General features: G+C 50.2%; 1 protein-coding gene across 5 annotated transcripts in view; it reads left to right on the top strand.

Annotated features, from left to right (window-relative positions):
- Window positions 1-45: 45 nt before the first annotated feature.
- MAST3 (microtubule associated serine/threonine kinase 3) overlaps window positions 46-16,309 on the top strand; it is a 50,221-nt gene continuing 33,957 nt past the window's right edge. For 4 of the 5 annotated variants that reach the window (XM_070373302.1, XM_070373307.1, XM_070373304.1 and 1 more), the window contains exons 1-3: window positions 46-173; window positions 687-824; window positions 15,029-15,060. In XM_070373302.1, coding sequence (XP_070229403.1) covers window positions 717-824; window positions 15,029-15,060 — 140 coding nt within the window. In that variant the 5' untranslated portion in view covers window positions 46-173; window positions 687-716. Of the gene's footprint in view, window positions 174-686; window positions 825-8,835; window positions 8,900-15,028; window positions 15,061-16,309 lie in introns of those variants that run through there. The other variant, XM_070373312.1, reaches the window with a different exon arrangement.

Consider the following 16,309-nt stretch of genomic DNA (forward strand, 5'->3'; position numbering starts at 1 on the left):
ATGAGACATGGCCCCTCCCAGGGCAAGTCAAAGTGAAAGAGAAACCCAGGAAGTCAGCTTGGGGGTGGTGGCCTCATCTAGGCCACAAACCCACCTGAGCCCTAGACCCTGAGCTATACCCCCTGAGGGTCTGGGGTCTTCTCTGCTGGCTCCAGACGGGAGCCGGACACCAGGTGAGAACCCCGTGGGTGGCCTGGGGCTCTGTGTACTTGGCTAGGTCTCCAGCTCTCTCTGAGAGAAGGCAATGGCAGCCCACTCCAGTGTTCTTGCCTGGAGAATCCCAGGGATGGGGGAACCTGGTGGGCTCCCGTCTCTGGGGTTGCACAGAGTCCGACACGACTGAAGTGACTTGGCGGCAGCAGCCAGGCCTCTCTGGCCCACTTCTGAGACCCAGGAGCTCAATGAGAGGCCAGGGGCCTTTGGACATCAGAGTTCACTCTGCTGAAAAATTGTTATGAAGTGTATTCTGTAGGCTGGACCCCCCCCAAAATGTCCACCTCATTGTTTCCCAGACTCAAACCTCAGGGCACCCTGGGTCCCGTGTCTGAAGAATTTCCTTGTTTCCTTTAGATTCAACTTAGTCTTTTCTCTGTATCTGTTTCTCTGCCAGAGACGGGGAGGCTGGGGACTGGGGTGGGGAGGCGTTGTCTCAGTTTCTGATCTTCTCTCCCCACTGTCAACAAAAGTCCAAAATGTCCACAGAGAAGAGCTGATTCATGTTACAAAAAGTGGATAGCACCCCCAAGCAACATCCTGAGTGGAAAAAGTCAGACCCAGCAGCCCACATGTTGTACGATTCTGTATATACGAAACGTCCAGAACAGGTAAATCCACAGAGACAGAAGGTAGAATGATTGCCAGGGGCTGGGGAGGGGATGAGGAGTGACTGTTCATGGGGATGGGGTTGCCTTTGGGGATGCTGGAAATGTTTTGGAACTAAATAGAGGTGATCATTGTACAATATGGTGAATGTTCTCAGTGCCACTGAATTGTATATATTAACACAGTTCATTATATGTTGTGTGATTTTCACCTTTAAAAAAAAAAAGCTGTTCTCAGAACCCAGGTGGACAAAAAAACAGGATAAGGATCTCTCCTGGGGAAAAGCATCTGGGGAAACTGAGGCCCGGGGTGGCTGGGAGGAAGCACTTTTTCTGAGAGCCAGTTCCGAGAGGCAGCTGGGCCGGCCAGGGTCAGGCGCCCAGCAGGCCATGAAGTCAGAGCCATTGGAACAAAGAGGCAGTGTTCCAGGCCTGGCACAGTGGGGACGGGGACCCTGTGATCCTGTACAGAACAGCCTTCACTGGCAGCAGGGCCCAGGCCAGGCCAGGGGCGGAGTAGCTGTGAGGTCTGGGGGAGGGGCAGAGACAGAGAGAGAGAAATGAGAGAGACACACAGAGAGAAATATAAAGATGGAAGAGACCACTGGAGATAGGGTAAATCAATGGGCCCCCCCTCAGTGATCCTGAGACTCTTATCCCAGGCGCCCCATTTTACAGATGGAAAGACTGAGTCCAGAGACACTCAGCCTACTCAGGGCCCTGGCTAGAGGTAAAGACATAGATGCAAACCGAGGCAGAGCCCCCCACACAGTGGGGCTGAGCTTCCATGAGCAAGGCTCATGCCCTAGGGCTACTTCCTATCCCCAGGAAAGTCAGGCCTCCCACGCTTCAGCTTCCTCATCTGCAAATGGGCTAAAGTGAGGATAAATGGGGCTTCCCCAGGGGCTCAGCGGTAAAGAATCCACCTGCAATACAGGAGACACAAGAGATGCAGGTTCCATCCCTGGGTCAGGAAGATGCCCTGGAGAAGGAAGTGGCCACCCACTCCAATATTCTTGCCTGGAAAATCCCATGGATGGAGGAGCCTGATGGGCTGCAGTCCATGGGTCACAAAGAGTCAGACATGACTGCGCAACTGAGCCCAAGGATAAACAAGGGTTGCTGCCCACCAGACAGCCAGTACGATTTGTCATTCTTTGGGGGCTCTCAGTGACCTCTGCTCTTATCACACCTCTTTCCCATCCCCCCAAAGCTAAAGCAGCCACTGAAAAAACATCAAGGGGGTGGAGCAGAGCTAGACACAGATGCTCGCAGCTCCTTGGGGGTTAGGGGCTGGCTGCAGGGAGGGGTAGAGGTTGGGGGGCTCTGAGGGGGACCAGAGAGGGCTGCCCAGAGAAGGGAAGTATTAAACTGGCTTTGTAGAGCTAAAGGGCATTCCCAACAGAGGTCAAAGGAGAAGCAAAAGTCTGGGGGACGCGCTTTGGGGAACACCAAGATGAACTGGCAGGTCTGGGGCTCCATGTGAGAGATGAAGATGGCAGAGTGGACCAGACCCTTGACTGCTGAGCTGAAGGGCTGGGCTTTTCCCCAAGGAACTGTGGCAGCAGTATGAGCAGGAGTCCAGCCACGTGTGAGGTGTTGTTTCTACCCTTATTGAGGTCACAGTTGGAGGCTCACCCTGAGGTTCACCGCAGCCCACCTTCCCCGTGTCAAATCTTTGTACGCCCACCTCTCTTGGCCTGCCTTGCCTGCCTGCCACCTACTTCAGGAAGCCCTCCCAGCTGCCCCAGAAGCACAACTGAGGTACGTCCCCAGCACCGTCCCACTTTCAGATGCCCCACAAACTGAGGAGGGGCAGGAAGGATAGGTCATAGCCCCGCCCCCCCCCCTGCCCCCCGCGGCCCCTGCCCAGGAAATGGTAACAGGAGGAACCACAGAACTTCCCCACCCCCTCAGCTTCCGTCTTCTGTGGGGAGGGTGGGTAGTGACCTTTAGCCTGAGAAGAACTGAGCTACCCTCTATGTGGTCAAGAGATCTGATGCCCTTGAAGGGTATCTAAGGAGGATCTTGAGAGATGAGTAGGAGTTGGCAAGAAACGATCCATTAGCTCATTTAACAAACACATTTATTAATAAGAACATCTTTTCCACCAATAAGAGCATTTTTCATTCACTCAGCCAGGACTTTCTGATGCCTCCAGAGGATCATTTGAGGATGTTTTAAAGGATACATAGTGGTGACCATTTTGTAAAGTATAGAAATATTGAACTAATATATATTATATTATATATGTATATTATATACTGACATAATGCTGTAGGTCAATATTTATTCAATTTTTTAAAAAAACATTTATTTAATTTATTTGGCTGTGCTGGGTCTTAGTGGGCTTCCCCCTGGCAGACTACAGTCTACCGTGTCACAAAGAGCTACTTAGCAGACACAGGTGTCACTCGTGGTAAAGAACCTGCCTGACGATGCAGGAGACGTAAGATACGTGGGTTCGATCCCTGGGTCCGGAAGATCCCCTGGAGGAGGAAATGGCAGCCCACTCCAGGATTCTTGCCTCGAGAATCCCATGGACAGAGGAGCCTGGCGGGCTGCAATCCCTGGGGTTGCAGAGTCGGACGCGACTGAATGACTAAGCCCAGCACGCGATGGGTCTTAGTAGAGGCATGTATGTGTATGCCAAGTCGCTTCAGTCGTGTCTGACTCTTTACGACTCTATGGACTGCAGACCACCAGGCTCCTCTGTCCGTGGGATTCTCCAGGCAAGAATCCTGGAGTGGGTTGCCATTTCCTCCTACAGGGAATCTTCCCGACCCAGGGATCGAACCCGCATCTCTTGCGTCTCCTTCGTTGGCAGGCAGGTTCTTCACCAGTAGCACCACTGCGAAGTAGCGGCACGTGGGGTCTTTTTTCAGCCGTAGCGTGTGAACTCCTAGCTGCACGTGAGATCTAGCTCCCTGACCAAGGATCAAACCCAGCCACCCTGCATTGGGAGCATGGAGTCCTAGCCACTGGAACCCCCAGGGAAGCCCCTCATTCATTTTTTATTTTTAAAGAATACATACAAAGTGTGTGTGTTGGTTGCTCAGTCATGTCTGACTCTTTGCAACCCCATGGGCTGTAGCCCCCCAGGCTCCTCTGTCCATGGGATTTTCTTGCCTGGAAAATCCCATGGAGTGGGATACCCACTGGAGTGGGTAGTCATGCTCTTCTCCAGGGGATCTTCTTAACCCAGGGATCAAATCTGGGTCTCCTGCATTGCAGGCAGACTCTTTACCATCTGAACTACCAGGGATGCCCATTTGCATACACATTATTCACTCCCTGATGCCCCTTATGGAGACATTTGAGGAGGGTTTTGATGAATGTGTAGAAGATTGCAAGGAAAAAAAAAACATTTATGTCCATTCAATAAATGATCTCTGATGTTTCTCAAAGAGAATTTGAAGTGGATTTTGAAGAATAGGTGTTCACTGTGGGAAAATTGCATTCAGTCAGCCCATCAGTGTGTCAGTCAACAAATGCTGCCTGTTGCCCGTTGAAGTGGTCTTTCAGAAAGGAGTTTTGGGAAGGAGTTCTTCAGAGGGATCAAGGACATTGAGACCTCTCTGGTGGCTCCCCCTCTACTAGCTCCTCATCTGTCCACCCAACCACCTCTGGTACATGAGAGTAACAGGGAGGAAGGCCAGAGGTCCCCAAGCGGCAGGAGGAAATAAACTTTAAGTGGCAGACATTGTCTTCCTTCTCTACACAAAATTAAAAGAGGCTTCTTTAACTATGTGTTGAGGACACCTGGTTCTGCCTTGACCTAACCAATGCGTTTTTCTTAGAGATGTTTTTCTTAAGCTATGTTAATGAAACAATGTATTTGTTTTAGAATCTGCCTTTCTTTATCTGCCTAAGACTAACTTTTTTTACTCTTCTCAAATCTTGGGCTGATAATGGCTCAACAAGCCAGTTTTCCTGGCAATTGTTTTATGGCCGGGGGATGGCACACCTCATGTCATCCTATTTTGAAAATACATATTGTTGGAGAGGGGCCTGGTGAAACTCTCTCAGCCTTGAGGTGTCTCTCTTATCTGATTAATAGTTTTCTAACAGACATAAATGGAGAAGGCAATGGCACCCCACTCCAGTACTCTTGCCTGGAAAATCCCATAGACGGAGGAGCCTGGTAGGCTGCAGTCCATGGGGTCTCGAAGAGTCGGACACGACTAAGCGACTTCACTTTCACTTTTCACTTTCATGCATTGGAGAAGGAAATGGCAACCCACTCCAGTGTTCTTGCCTGGAGAATCCCAGGAACAGGGTAGCCTGGTGGGCTGCCGTCTATGGGGTTGCACAGAGTTGAACACAACTGAAGCAATTTAGCAGCAGCAGCAGCAACAAACATAAAACACCTTGCTAAAAACTATCAAGGGGGCACTCTTTCTGTCCACTTCTGATGTCTGTGTCAGAAGTTTTCCCTATCTCTATTATACTTTAATAAAACTTGGCTACACAAAAAGCTTCAAGTAGTCAAGCCTTATCTCTGACCCCGGATAGAAATCCTCTGCTCCGGAGGTCACGAAACCTGGTGTAACATGCAGCTCGCAGCAACCTTTCATACATGGAACCTCTCCACCTCTGGATTCCGGCCAAGGTCCCAGGAAAGATACTGATTGGCTGAATTTGAGTCACATCTCCATCTTGAACCAATCACAGTGGCTGGATGCAAGACTCTAGGTCACATGTCCACCCCAGCCTGGACTACAATAGAACTTTTAGGCAGAACTAGCCAGAGACAGCCCACTCCAGTACTCTTGCCTGGCAAATCCCATGGATGGAGGAGCCTGGTAGTCTGCAGTCCATGGGCTCGCTAGGGGTCAGACACGACTGAGCGACTTCACTTTCACTTTTCACTTTCATGCATTGGAGAAGGAAATGGCAACCCACTCCAGTGTTTTTGCCTGGAGAATCCCAGGGATGGGGGAGCCTGGTGGGCTGCCGTCTCTGGGGTCACACAGAATCGGACACGACTGAAGTGACTTAGCAGCAGCAGCAGCCAGAGACAGAAAGTTGGCTATTTTAGGGCATGAGTTTACGATTACCTGGGTGTATGCAAGCTCCAACTGAAGCCCATTTAGTGTAGGGTTGTCAGATAAAATACGTGACCCCCCCCCCCCCAGTTAAATTGGAATCTCAGATAAATGAAAGTGAAAAGTGAAAGTCACATTCAACTCTTTGGGACCCCATGAACTATACAGTCCATGGAATTCTCTAAGCCAGAATACTGGAGTGGGTAGCCTTTCTCTTCTCTAGGGTATCTTCCTAACCCAGGGATCAAACCCAGGTCTCCCACATTGCAGGTGGATTCTTTACCAACTGAGCCACAAGCGAAGCGCAAGAATACTGGAGTGGGTAAACTGTCTCTTCTCTAGCAGATCTTCCTGACCCAGGAATCAAACTGGGGTCTCCTGCATTGCAGGCAGACTCTTTATCAACTGAGTCATCAGGGAATCCCGATAAATAATAGAGGGCTTTTTGCATACTTACATCCCAATTATTGTGGAGAGTAATATACTGAAAAAGTATTCATTGTTCATCTGAAATGAAATGTAACTAGGGGTCTGTATGAGTTTGGTAGAACTGCCATAACAAAGTATCGTAGTCTGAATGACTTCAACAACAGAAATTTTCTTCCTTATAGTTCTAGAGGCTAGAAGTTTAAGACCAAGGTGTTGGCAGATTTGATTTCTTCCAGGATCTCTCTCCACAGCTTGAAAATGGCATCTTTCCCTCCTGTCTTCACATAGTCTTCCCTCATACATATTTGTATACTAATCTCCTTTTCTTGACTATCTGAGCCCTCAGGGAAGCCTCTTCTTATTAAAATATCAGCCATATTGGATTAGGATCCACCCATATGACCTCATTTTACTTTAATTACTTCTTCAAAGGCCTTTTCTCCAAGTACATTCAGAGGTACTGGGGGATGAGGATTTCAACTTACGAATTTGGGGAGAACACAGATCAACCCCTAACAGTGAGTGCTTTGGAAAACAGTTTGGTAGTTTTTTTAAATATTTAAAAGCAGGGTTACCACGCATGCATGCTAAGCCCCTTTAGTTGTGCCTGACTCGTGACTCTATGGACTGTAGCCCACAAGGCTCCTCTGTCCATGGGATTCTCCAGGCAAGAATACTGGAGTGGGTTGCCATGCCCTCCTCCAGGGAATCTTCCTGACTCAGGGATCGAACCTGCATCTCTTCCATCTCCTGCATTGGCAGGCAGGTTCTTTACCACCAGCACCACCTTGGAAGCGCACGCGACTATAGGACCCAGGAATTCCACTCCTAGGTATATTCCCAAGAGAACTAAAAGCATATTCATATCCACACAAAAGCTTGTAATACAGGTAATACATGAATGTTCACAGCAGCACTCTTCACAAGAGGCAAAACGTAGAATAACTCAAATGTCCATTAATGGATAGATGAATAAACAAAACACTCTCCATGCAATAGAATATTATTCATCCCTAAAAAGGAAAGGAGCAGCATTTGCTGCAATGTGAATGAATCTTGACAACACTGTGCCAAGTGAAAGACGTCAGACACAAGAGACCACACGTTGTGCAAGTCTATTTGCGTGAAATATCCAGAAAGGCAAATTCACAGAGATGGAAAGCAGATTGGCATTTACCAGGGGCTGAGGGGAGGGAGAGTAGGAGGTGACAGGTCACTAGTATAGGGGTTCTTTTGGGGTTGATGAAAGTGTTGCGGAGTTAGATAGTGGTGCTGATTGCACAACTCTGTGAATATGTCTAAAAACCACAAAATTGTACGCTTTAAAAAGGTAAACTTTAGGGTAGGCAAATTACATGCCAATTTCAACACATGTATGAGAAAAGCAAATTTTGCCTTGGAGTCCTGTATTTTTTTTTTTTTTAACAGGCTTCCCTGGTGGCTCAGTGGTAAAGAATCCACCTGGCAATACAGGAGACATGGGTTTGATCCCTGTGTCAGGAAGACCTGCTGGAGAACGAAATGGGAACCCACTCGAGTATTCTTGTCTGGGAAATTCCATGAACAGAGGAGCCTGGCGGACTATAGTCCATAGGGTTGCAAATTGTCGGACACAACTTAGCGACTAAACAACAACCACCACCTATATTTCTATATGCTCAGTCTGGCTACCATAACTTGGTGGGATCTTACAGTACCACACAGACGATTAGCCAGGTCACCTCCAACCTGAGAATGTACAGTCATGTCAGGTGGAACATTAGGGTAAACGAAGGAACCTGCGGCTGCAGAGACAGTGGGAGTTCCAGGGAAAGAGAGAATGCAGATGCCACCTTGGGACTTCAGGCTTTTTCCAGCCTCCCTTTCCCTTCTACAAACTCAGGTTGAACAATTACCATCAGATACCTATGAGGGGAGGTCTTCATGAAGCATTTAGTTGGGTGCTCAGTTGACACTCAGCAAAGGCAGTCATCATCAAAAAAGAAACTGACAACTATGGTGGTTGCTTATTCTTCTAAATAAAGTTTTATTGGGACAAGGGCCAGGATTGGAGTAAGGCAAGCAGTCGGGGTTGTGCAAGGGCAGAGTCTGATCCTGTATTTAAAATGTTGCTGTCTAGTTCATCATGCGTTTTTGCGTTAGCTTTGATTCTTTACACTATTGTTTTTAAAATGTTGTGTATCTTAAGGATTTTTGTGTGTGTGTGTGTGTGAGTCCTTGTTAAATTTTGCACAGCAGTGAATACCCCACCCACCTCACCTTTGTTGTGTGCCCCAGGCACATGGATCCTGAGCCTCAGTTTCCTCGTTTGCAAAATGGGGATAATTCTCTCTTCTAGGAAGATGTATTGCAAAGTGTTTACTTCTAGGCTCTAGGGGCGGGGCGGGGCCTGGAAGGGCGGGGCAGGCTCTCCCGAAAGGGGCGGGCCTTTCGCAACCAGCTCCTGGAGAGGGGCGGGGTCAGGCCTCGTCAGCTGACCAGCTTGGCCAATGGCGCGGGGTGGCGGGGCCTGGCCGGCTGAGGCGGGGCCGGGAGCCGGCCGGCAGTGCGGACTAGCGGGCAATGGACGAGCCGAGCCTCCTGCGGCGCCGTGGGCTCCAGGTGAGGCCCCGTGCGAGCGGGCAGAGATCGCTGGTGGAGTGAACCTGCCTGGGTGCAGGGTGCGGGATCCGGGCTTGGACGGACCAGGGGGGAAGCCGAGGCAGAGGGAGGGGCGCGCTCCGGGGTCTCCCGCTTGTGCACTCACATCTCAAAGTGCTTTTCGCTAGGTGAGAAGAGGGTATGCCCATTTGCCATATGGAGAAACTGAGGCTCCTTGGGGGAAAGGGGCTGAGGGTTTCGCTCTCTCCAGCAGGAGCTCTAATAATACGAGCAACGACAGCCTTTGAGCGCTCATCGTATGTTCATGTCGTTGGTGTTAATCCTTTTACTAGTGATATGTTGTATTAATCTTTTTACTAGGGATATAGTAATATTAATTAACGTGTATTAATACGTGCTTCGTGCCTTCGCAGCGCCATCGCACCCCTGTCTCAGCTCACCCATAAGGCAAGATGGGGAGGCTGGGGCTGTCAGGCAGCCCTTTCATCAGACGAGGAAATTGAGGCTCCAGTCTAAGAAAGTCACAATCCCGAGGTCCCCCAGCGGCATGTAATTTGCCCACGCTTAACCAGCTCTCTGGTGCACCAGTCACTGCCAACTGGCTGTGTGGCCTGAGGTGTGGGGGCAGGGGCGGTGGGAGGCACTCTTGCGTCTCCGGACTTCAGTTTCCCCATTCACTATAAGGGCCCTCCTTTTCTGACCCCTGGCCTCGGGTTTGTGTTGCGGAGGCTGCGCCACGAAGAGATAAGAAAAAAGGCGTCACAGCTAGCAGAGGCTGACCTTCCGATGTGGGTGACCTCAGGCGGCAATTCCTTTGATCTCTCTGGACCTCAGTTTCCCCGTCTGTTCAATGGGAATTTAGACAATCTAGCCCTTTCCCTGGAGCTTAGACCACACATGTAGAAGCCACGAGTTGCAAGTGGGGAAACCGGGATTCATCATTTATCCAACAAACATTTATTGAAGAGGCAGCGGTGGTGGTGAGGGGTGTTCACCCCTGGAACTGCCCTCCTGGATCTCCCAGCTTGTTGGGGGAAATGAATGCCTGAGCAGCAGTGACCCTGCCGAGGGGTCAGGTGCCATGGGGCACCCTCAGGCACCCCTGGAGAAGGTACCTGAACTGATGGTTGCCAGTGGCTTTGGGACAGAGAAGGCAGCCCCTGGTGGCAGGGCAGGGGGTTGGTTTTTGGGGAATGAATGAGGCTGAGAGAAGCCAGAAAGGACAGGGGTGGGGAAATGGGCACTGAAGCTGAGGAGAATGGGGAAAGGCAGGCTTTGAAACTGGCTGCCAGACTGTGAACTTGTCTAAAGGTGAAGGGGCTGCGGTCACCTGGATTTGGGTTGGGGAACAGGGAGGGTGTGCGTAGAGCTGCAAGGCAGAGACCCTGATGGCATGGGGAAGGAGGGGCAGGAGAAGGGCAGGGGTCATTGCCCAAGGCAAGAGTGGGGGGGCCCTGAGCATAGACGAAGGGGTGCAGCTGGACTAGTGAGCACTGGGGAACCAGGCCCCGCCCAGAGCCCCAGATAGATTTGAGCCCCGCCCACAGCCTCTTAAAATAGAGAAACTGCCTTTGGGTAGGCGAATGGGGGTGCAACTGACGTCAGAAAGTGGGGGCCTGTTCCATGGGGAGGAGGTACCCATTCCCTGAGGACAAATCCCACGTTACAAATGGGGAAACTAAGGCTCATAGACTCATAGGCTCTGTCCAGGTGTCCTGGTGGGTATCAGAGTCAAGATCTGAACCCACACAGACCTGGCTCTCCCTCCAGACCAACCCCACATTGGCAGGACTCCATCCAAGGAGGTGGAGGGACGAGTAGGGATTGCCCAGGTGAGTGAGGGCAACCTGAGCAGGGGGAACAGCACGTGGAAATGCTCAGAGGTATGCAAACATATGTGTTTATGGATCAACCAGAAGCCATTTCTTAGCGCTGAAACTGGGCACGCGAGATGGATTCATCTACTTCCAGGGCTTCTAGCGCTGATTTTGAAGAGGTTAGACTTTCTCCCTAGGGTGATTAGGAGCTGTGGAAGGTGCTGGAGCAGGGGAGGTTATGTCAGATCTGAGAGCTTTGAAAGACTCCTCTGGAGCAGGTGTGGGTCTAAAAAAGAGCCAGAAACAAGGAAAGCAGCTACAGTAAAGGACCAAGTAGGAGATACAATGAAAATATTTTTTAAAATAACAGTAGGAGTGTAAATAACTGCTCACATTATGCGGCACCTACAAATGCTAAATGCTAAGCATGTATTTAAGTTTCCAACAGCCCAGGGGACTATTAGCTTTATTTATCAGAGGGGGAAACTGAGGCTCAGAGAGGGAAAGTAACAGCCGGGAAGTCAGAATTGAAATTCTAACTGGTCTGGCACTTGAGAGTGCAAAGATGTTGAGGGCTTCGGTTTGGGGGATCAGTCACACACTCCTTTAATTGGAGCCCTGAGAGCCACCCCCCACCCCCAATCAGGGGGCAGCCTGCTGATCAGAGTCAGTCAAGTCAATCATTTATCCTGGAGGCTAATCTTTGCCACAGGTCAAAGAGTCAATTCATAAAAGTTTGAGAAAATCATGAGCTGATTGAGCAGTCCAGACAATACATGGAGGTGTCCTGGCCAATCTGACTGTGGCCATGCAGGGTATGCTGTTGGTTGAGTGGTTTTGTTGTTGTTTAGTTGATAAGTGTGTCCAGCTCTTTGCAACTCCATGGACTGTAGCCCAACAGGCTCCTCTGTCCATGAGATTTCCCAGGCAAGAATACTGGAGTGGGTTGCTTTTTCCTTCTCCAGGGGATCTTCCCCACCAAGGGATCAAGCCTTTGTCTCCTGCATTGGTGGGCAGATTCTTCATCGCTAAGCCACCAGGGAAGCCTGACTGAATACTAGGAGGTCATAAATAGGACCTGGCTTGGCCCATGGGCCACCAGTTTGCCTTGGCTGTGGGTAAAGGGAACAGGAGACTGGCTCTTCCTGGTTTGGGTTAGGCTCAGCCTCTGTGTAGCGATTGTCGGCGCCAGTTAACATAAGCTGTTATTACTAGGATTACTACCACTATTATCCTATCATTATTTTCATTTCCCATTTGGCCCTTTGCTTCACAAATGACAGAATTTTATAACACCAGATCCCCAAACAGAGCACGCAGGGACAGAGAAATTGGCCAGTCTGTGTCTGGACTTTGTCTCTTGTTGCTGCTGGGGAAGCTCCCTGGAAGGACCATCTGGCATTCTCATGGCCCAGTTCCAACTATTCTCCTCCTCCAGGAAGTCCTCTGGCTGGTGCCATGTGGTCCCTACTGGTCTCTCTCTCTCTCTGCTCCAGCTGCCATCTCCCCGTGAGACTTGGTCCCACTGGGCTGAGTCCCACCTCCACCCTACTGTCTCCCATTAGCCTGCTGGTCCAACTTGAAGACCCCTCCAGGAAGTCTTTTGGCTCCCCACTCCCTCCAGCCCCTTCTCTTCCTCTGGGTCCATGCTGGTGCCTCCAGTATGGGGGTGTCCATGCCTTCCCCTGTCTCCTTCAGACTGGGGATTCCTCCAGGTGGAGCTGAGGCTTCTGGTGAAGAGGCAGCATCACCCAGCCCAGAAGCGGATACCATAAATATTATCTTTAAAGGGCGGTTCCAGGGGGTTGGACCCGCCACACATACACACCTCCACCCCCTTTCTAGGCGAGAACCACTCCCTGAGGAACAGCTGGCAAAGAGGAGGCTGAAGGCAGAAGCAGATGGTTCAGGGAGCAGAGGGTCCGGGGGTGGTTCCGGGTTCCGGGAGAGTTCCATGTGGGCCCAGTGTTCCACTGAGCCTATGCAGGGGGCTACTGACCTTCCCTCATTTCTCTTTGCCACTTCTCACCTTTTTGTATTTTGGAAGTAAATTAAAATTTGTGGGTTAATTGTGATTTATCAACCTCACAAAACAAGTGTCTTGGCTTCTTTTTATCAAAGCCTCCCCCAGCATCAGGCCCTGAGCCTGCTGCTTGACTCCTTCAGGGCCCCATGTAACTGGACCATTTCCAAACAAGGAAACTGAGACTCAAAAGGATGAAGTTGTTTGGAGGAGATCATACAGCCCAGATTGGGGAGCCAGACTGGGAACCAAGGACTGTCAGGGTTTTAGAAGGAATTGGCTGGGATGGAGGGTGTGTGTGTGTGTGTGTGTACACGTGTGGGCACAGCAAAAACCCCTGAGCTCAGATCCCAGCTCCCCACGTTTTGTGGGTTAGTAGGGGAAGGAGGAAGCTGGCAAAAGAACTCACAACAATTGGAGGGGGCCAATTAGGGGAGCCCCTAATGGTGGTGGGTCTGGGACCCTTTGCCCTGCACGATACTGAGCTCTCCATCCCCAGAGGTATTCAAGCAAACAAGGAGACCTCAGGTTGGCAAATGAGCCTCCTCCCATCTTGAAGGGCTCTGACTTGGTTTTCTGAGCTCAAGGTAGTCGGGGTCCAGCCTCGGGGCTTCGCCCCACCCCTGCAGATCCATCTCTTCCTCCGCCTGGAGACCCTGTCAACCTTTCCCAGCCCTGTCATCTCCGCGCCCAGCAGCTTCCGGCCCCCTCCAATTGGCAGCGGGGGCTGATGACGTCATTGTTGCCATGACGAACGCCCAACTCTAGATGTGGGCAGCCCTGAACCCACCGAGATAAAAATAGTTGTGCATCCTCGACGCTACCGCCCCAGCGTGTGTGTTTGTGTGTGGTGTCCAGAGACCTGGATTCCCGACCCTACCTTAGTCAAGAGATGTGGACAGCTGCTGCCCTCCGCGCCTCAGTTACCCTGCCTCTAAAAAGGCCTCTGCTCCTGGTACGTAGTAGAGTCTCAGTGAATGTGAGTAAAATTTAGCGAGTATTGAGATAGTCTGCGAAGGCCCTTGCTAAGTTCAAAAATAACACAACAACAACACACGACGGTAATAATTTCTGATCATTTTTACCCCAGACCCCGTTTTACATTATCTCCACATTACACGTGGGGAAACCAAAGCACAGGGGGTACCAACCCCTTGGCTCAGGGTCCCACGGACAGGAAAAAAGAGATAATAGATCTGAACCCAGGTCTGAGTGTAAACTTGGGCTACACAGCCTTTTGAGAATTAAAAAGTCCTCTTGGGCAAACCACATTTCAGGGTGGACTCTGGAATCACAGTGGACCCCAAGCATAGGGATTTCTTGTATATGGTAAGGACACCCAGGATTGGTGCAGATCAGCTTGCTGAGCTCTGCATCTTCAATAGGGTTTGTGCCCCCAGCCCCCATTGATGACCAGGACCCAAACCTGCCTGGATTTTGCAGAGGGTGAACAGAAATAGCTTTCAGATCTGGGAGGGCACAGGGTAAGGATGATGCAGGAATCTCCCTTTCCTCAATTGTTGTTGTTCAGTTTCTAAGTTGTGTCTGACTCTTTGCGACCCCATGGGCTGCAGCACACTAGGCTTCCCTGTCCTTCACTATCCCCCAGAGTTTGCTTAAATTCATGTCCATTGAGTCAGTGATGCTATCTAATCATCTCATCCTCTGCCACTCTCTTCTCTTGCCCTCAGTCTTTCCCAGCATCAGTGTCTTTTCCAGTGAGCCAGCTCTTCGCATCAGGTGGCCAAAGTATTTGAGCTTCAGCTTCAGCATCAGTCCTACCAATGAATATTCACAGGCTGATTTCCTTTAGGACTGACTGATTTGATCTCCTTGAAGTCCAAGAGACTCTCAAGAGTTTTCCAGCACCACAATTTGAAAGCATCAGTTCTTCGGCTCTCAGTCTACTTTCCTCAGTAGAATATTAGTATTAATATTTAGCCACTACCGATAGAGTTCTTTGTTAAATCAACTAATTTATTTTAAATAATGAAGTTATTTTTAATGTAAGGAGTCTGAGAGGGCTTCCTGGAGGGAAGGATGTTTGAGCTGAGACCTGAGGGATGAACTTCAATTAACTAGCACCAAAGGGAGGGAAAGTGGTCCTGACAGAGGATACAGCTGGTGCAAAGGCCCTGAGGCAGGGCTGAGTTCAGTGTATGGGGTGAGCAGAAAAGAGGCATTGGTTGGAACAGGGTGAATAAGGGGCCAACTGGGAGATGAGGTGAGTGGAAGGCTAGGGAAGTGAGGGGTTTGTCTCCTTGGGAATGACTCCTGTTTTCTTTTCAGAAGGAGCTGAGCCTACCACGCCGGGGACGTGGGTGAGTTCACCTGGGGCCAGTTGGCTGGGTGGAGCCCTATGGTTCTGGGCACAGATATTTCAGTGGCAGCATCTGAATTGTGAATTTATTTAATAATTACTACAAAGCTTCTCACCTTGATCCTGCCCTGCCCCCTTTTCCCCCTGGTGTTTGCAAAGTGCTTCACAGGCACCTCACCACAGGCTGGGAGGTGAGGTACAAATCATGCCAGTTTGCAGATGGGAACCTGAAGTGCCTAAGAGTTGCATCACTGGCTCAAAAGCACCCAACTTGAAAGGGTGGTATCCAGGGTCCAGACTATAGAATTCCAATCTGGTGTCCTGGAATTGGCTTGCATGCCTCCCATGACAGAAAGCTCATTCTATTTCAGGGAACATTGGTGGAAAATCATACAATTCAGGGTCACATTAATGTTCCTGGTGGTTGGCATTGTGAGATCCCTCAAACTCAAAGAAGATTTGTTAAGTGTCTTCACTGGTTTGTTGATGTTGTTTAGTCACCAAGTTGTGTTCTACTCTTTGTGACCACCTGGACAGTAGTCCACCAGGTTCCTCTGTCCATAGGGTTTCTCAGGCAAGAATACTGGAGTGAGTTGCCATGCCCTCCTCCAGGGGATCTTCCTGACCCAGGGATTGAATCTGCATCTCTTGTGTGTCTTGCATTGGCAGGCAGATTCTTTATCACTGAGCCACCTGGGAAGCGCCCAGGTTTACACAGGTTTATGTGTGAGCTACCCTGGTAGCTCAGTTGGTAAAGACTTCGCATGCAATGCAGGAGACTGCCTGCAATATAGGAGACGCAGGATTGATGCCTGGGTCAGGAAAATGGCTGAGAAGAGAATGGCTACCCACTCCAATATGCTTGCCTGGGAAATCCCATGGTCAGAGAGCCTGGTGGGCTACAGTCCATGGGGTCACAAAGAGTTGGATATGAGTGAAGCCACTTAGCACACTTAGCAGCATTGGTGGGAAAACCAAAGTCCAGGAAGAGGAGGAGTTTGCCTTGTGCTGGTGGTCTGGGGCAGTGTGATGGCAAACACTCGCTCTTTGGAGGCTTGGAAGCTGTGTTGGCCTGAGTTGAGGGTGGGAATTCCCTTGCGCCTCAGTGAAATCACTCCCTCAGCAAACTTCTTTTGAGTATCTACTGTGTACTAGGTTCTGTTCCAGGCACAGGCGACAGGGTGAGAAGTCAATGCTGGACCCTGTCATGCAGCTTGCACTCTCTTGGACAAAATGATGAAGTGATGTTC

The sequence above is a fragment of the Bos mutus genome, chromosome 7 (genome assembly GCF_027580195.1).
Source record: "Bos mutus isolate GX-2022 chromosome 7, NWIPB_WYAK_1.1, whole genome shotgun sequence".
In the NCBI taxonomy this organism is placed as follows: domain Eukaryota; kingdom Metazoa; phylum Chordata; class Mammalia; order Artiodactyla; family Bovidae; genus Bos; species Bos mutus.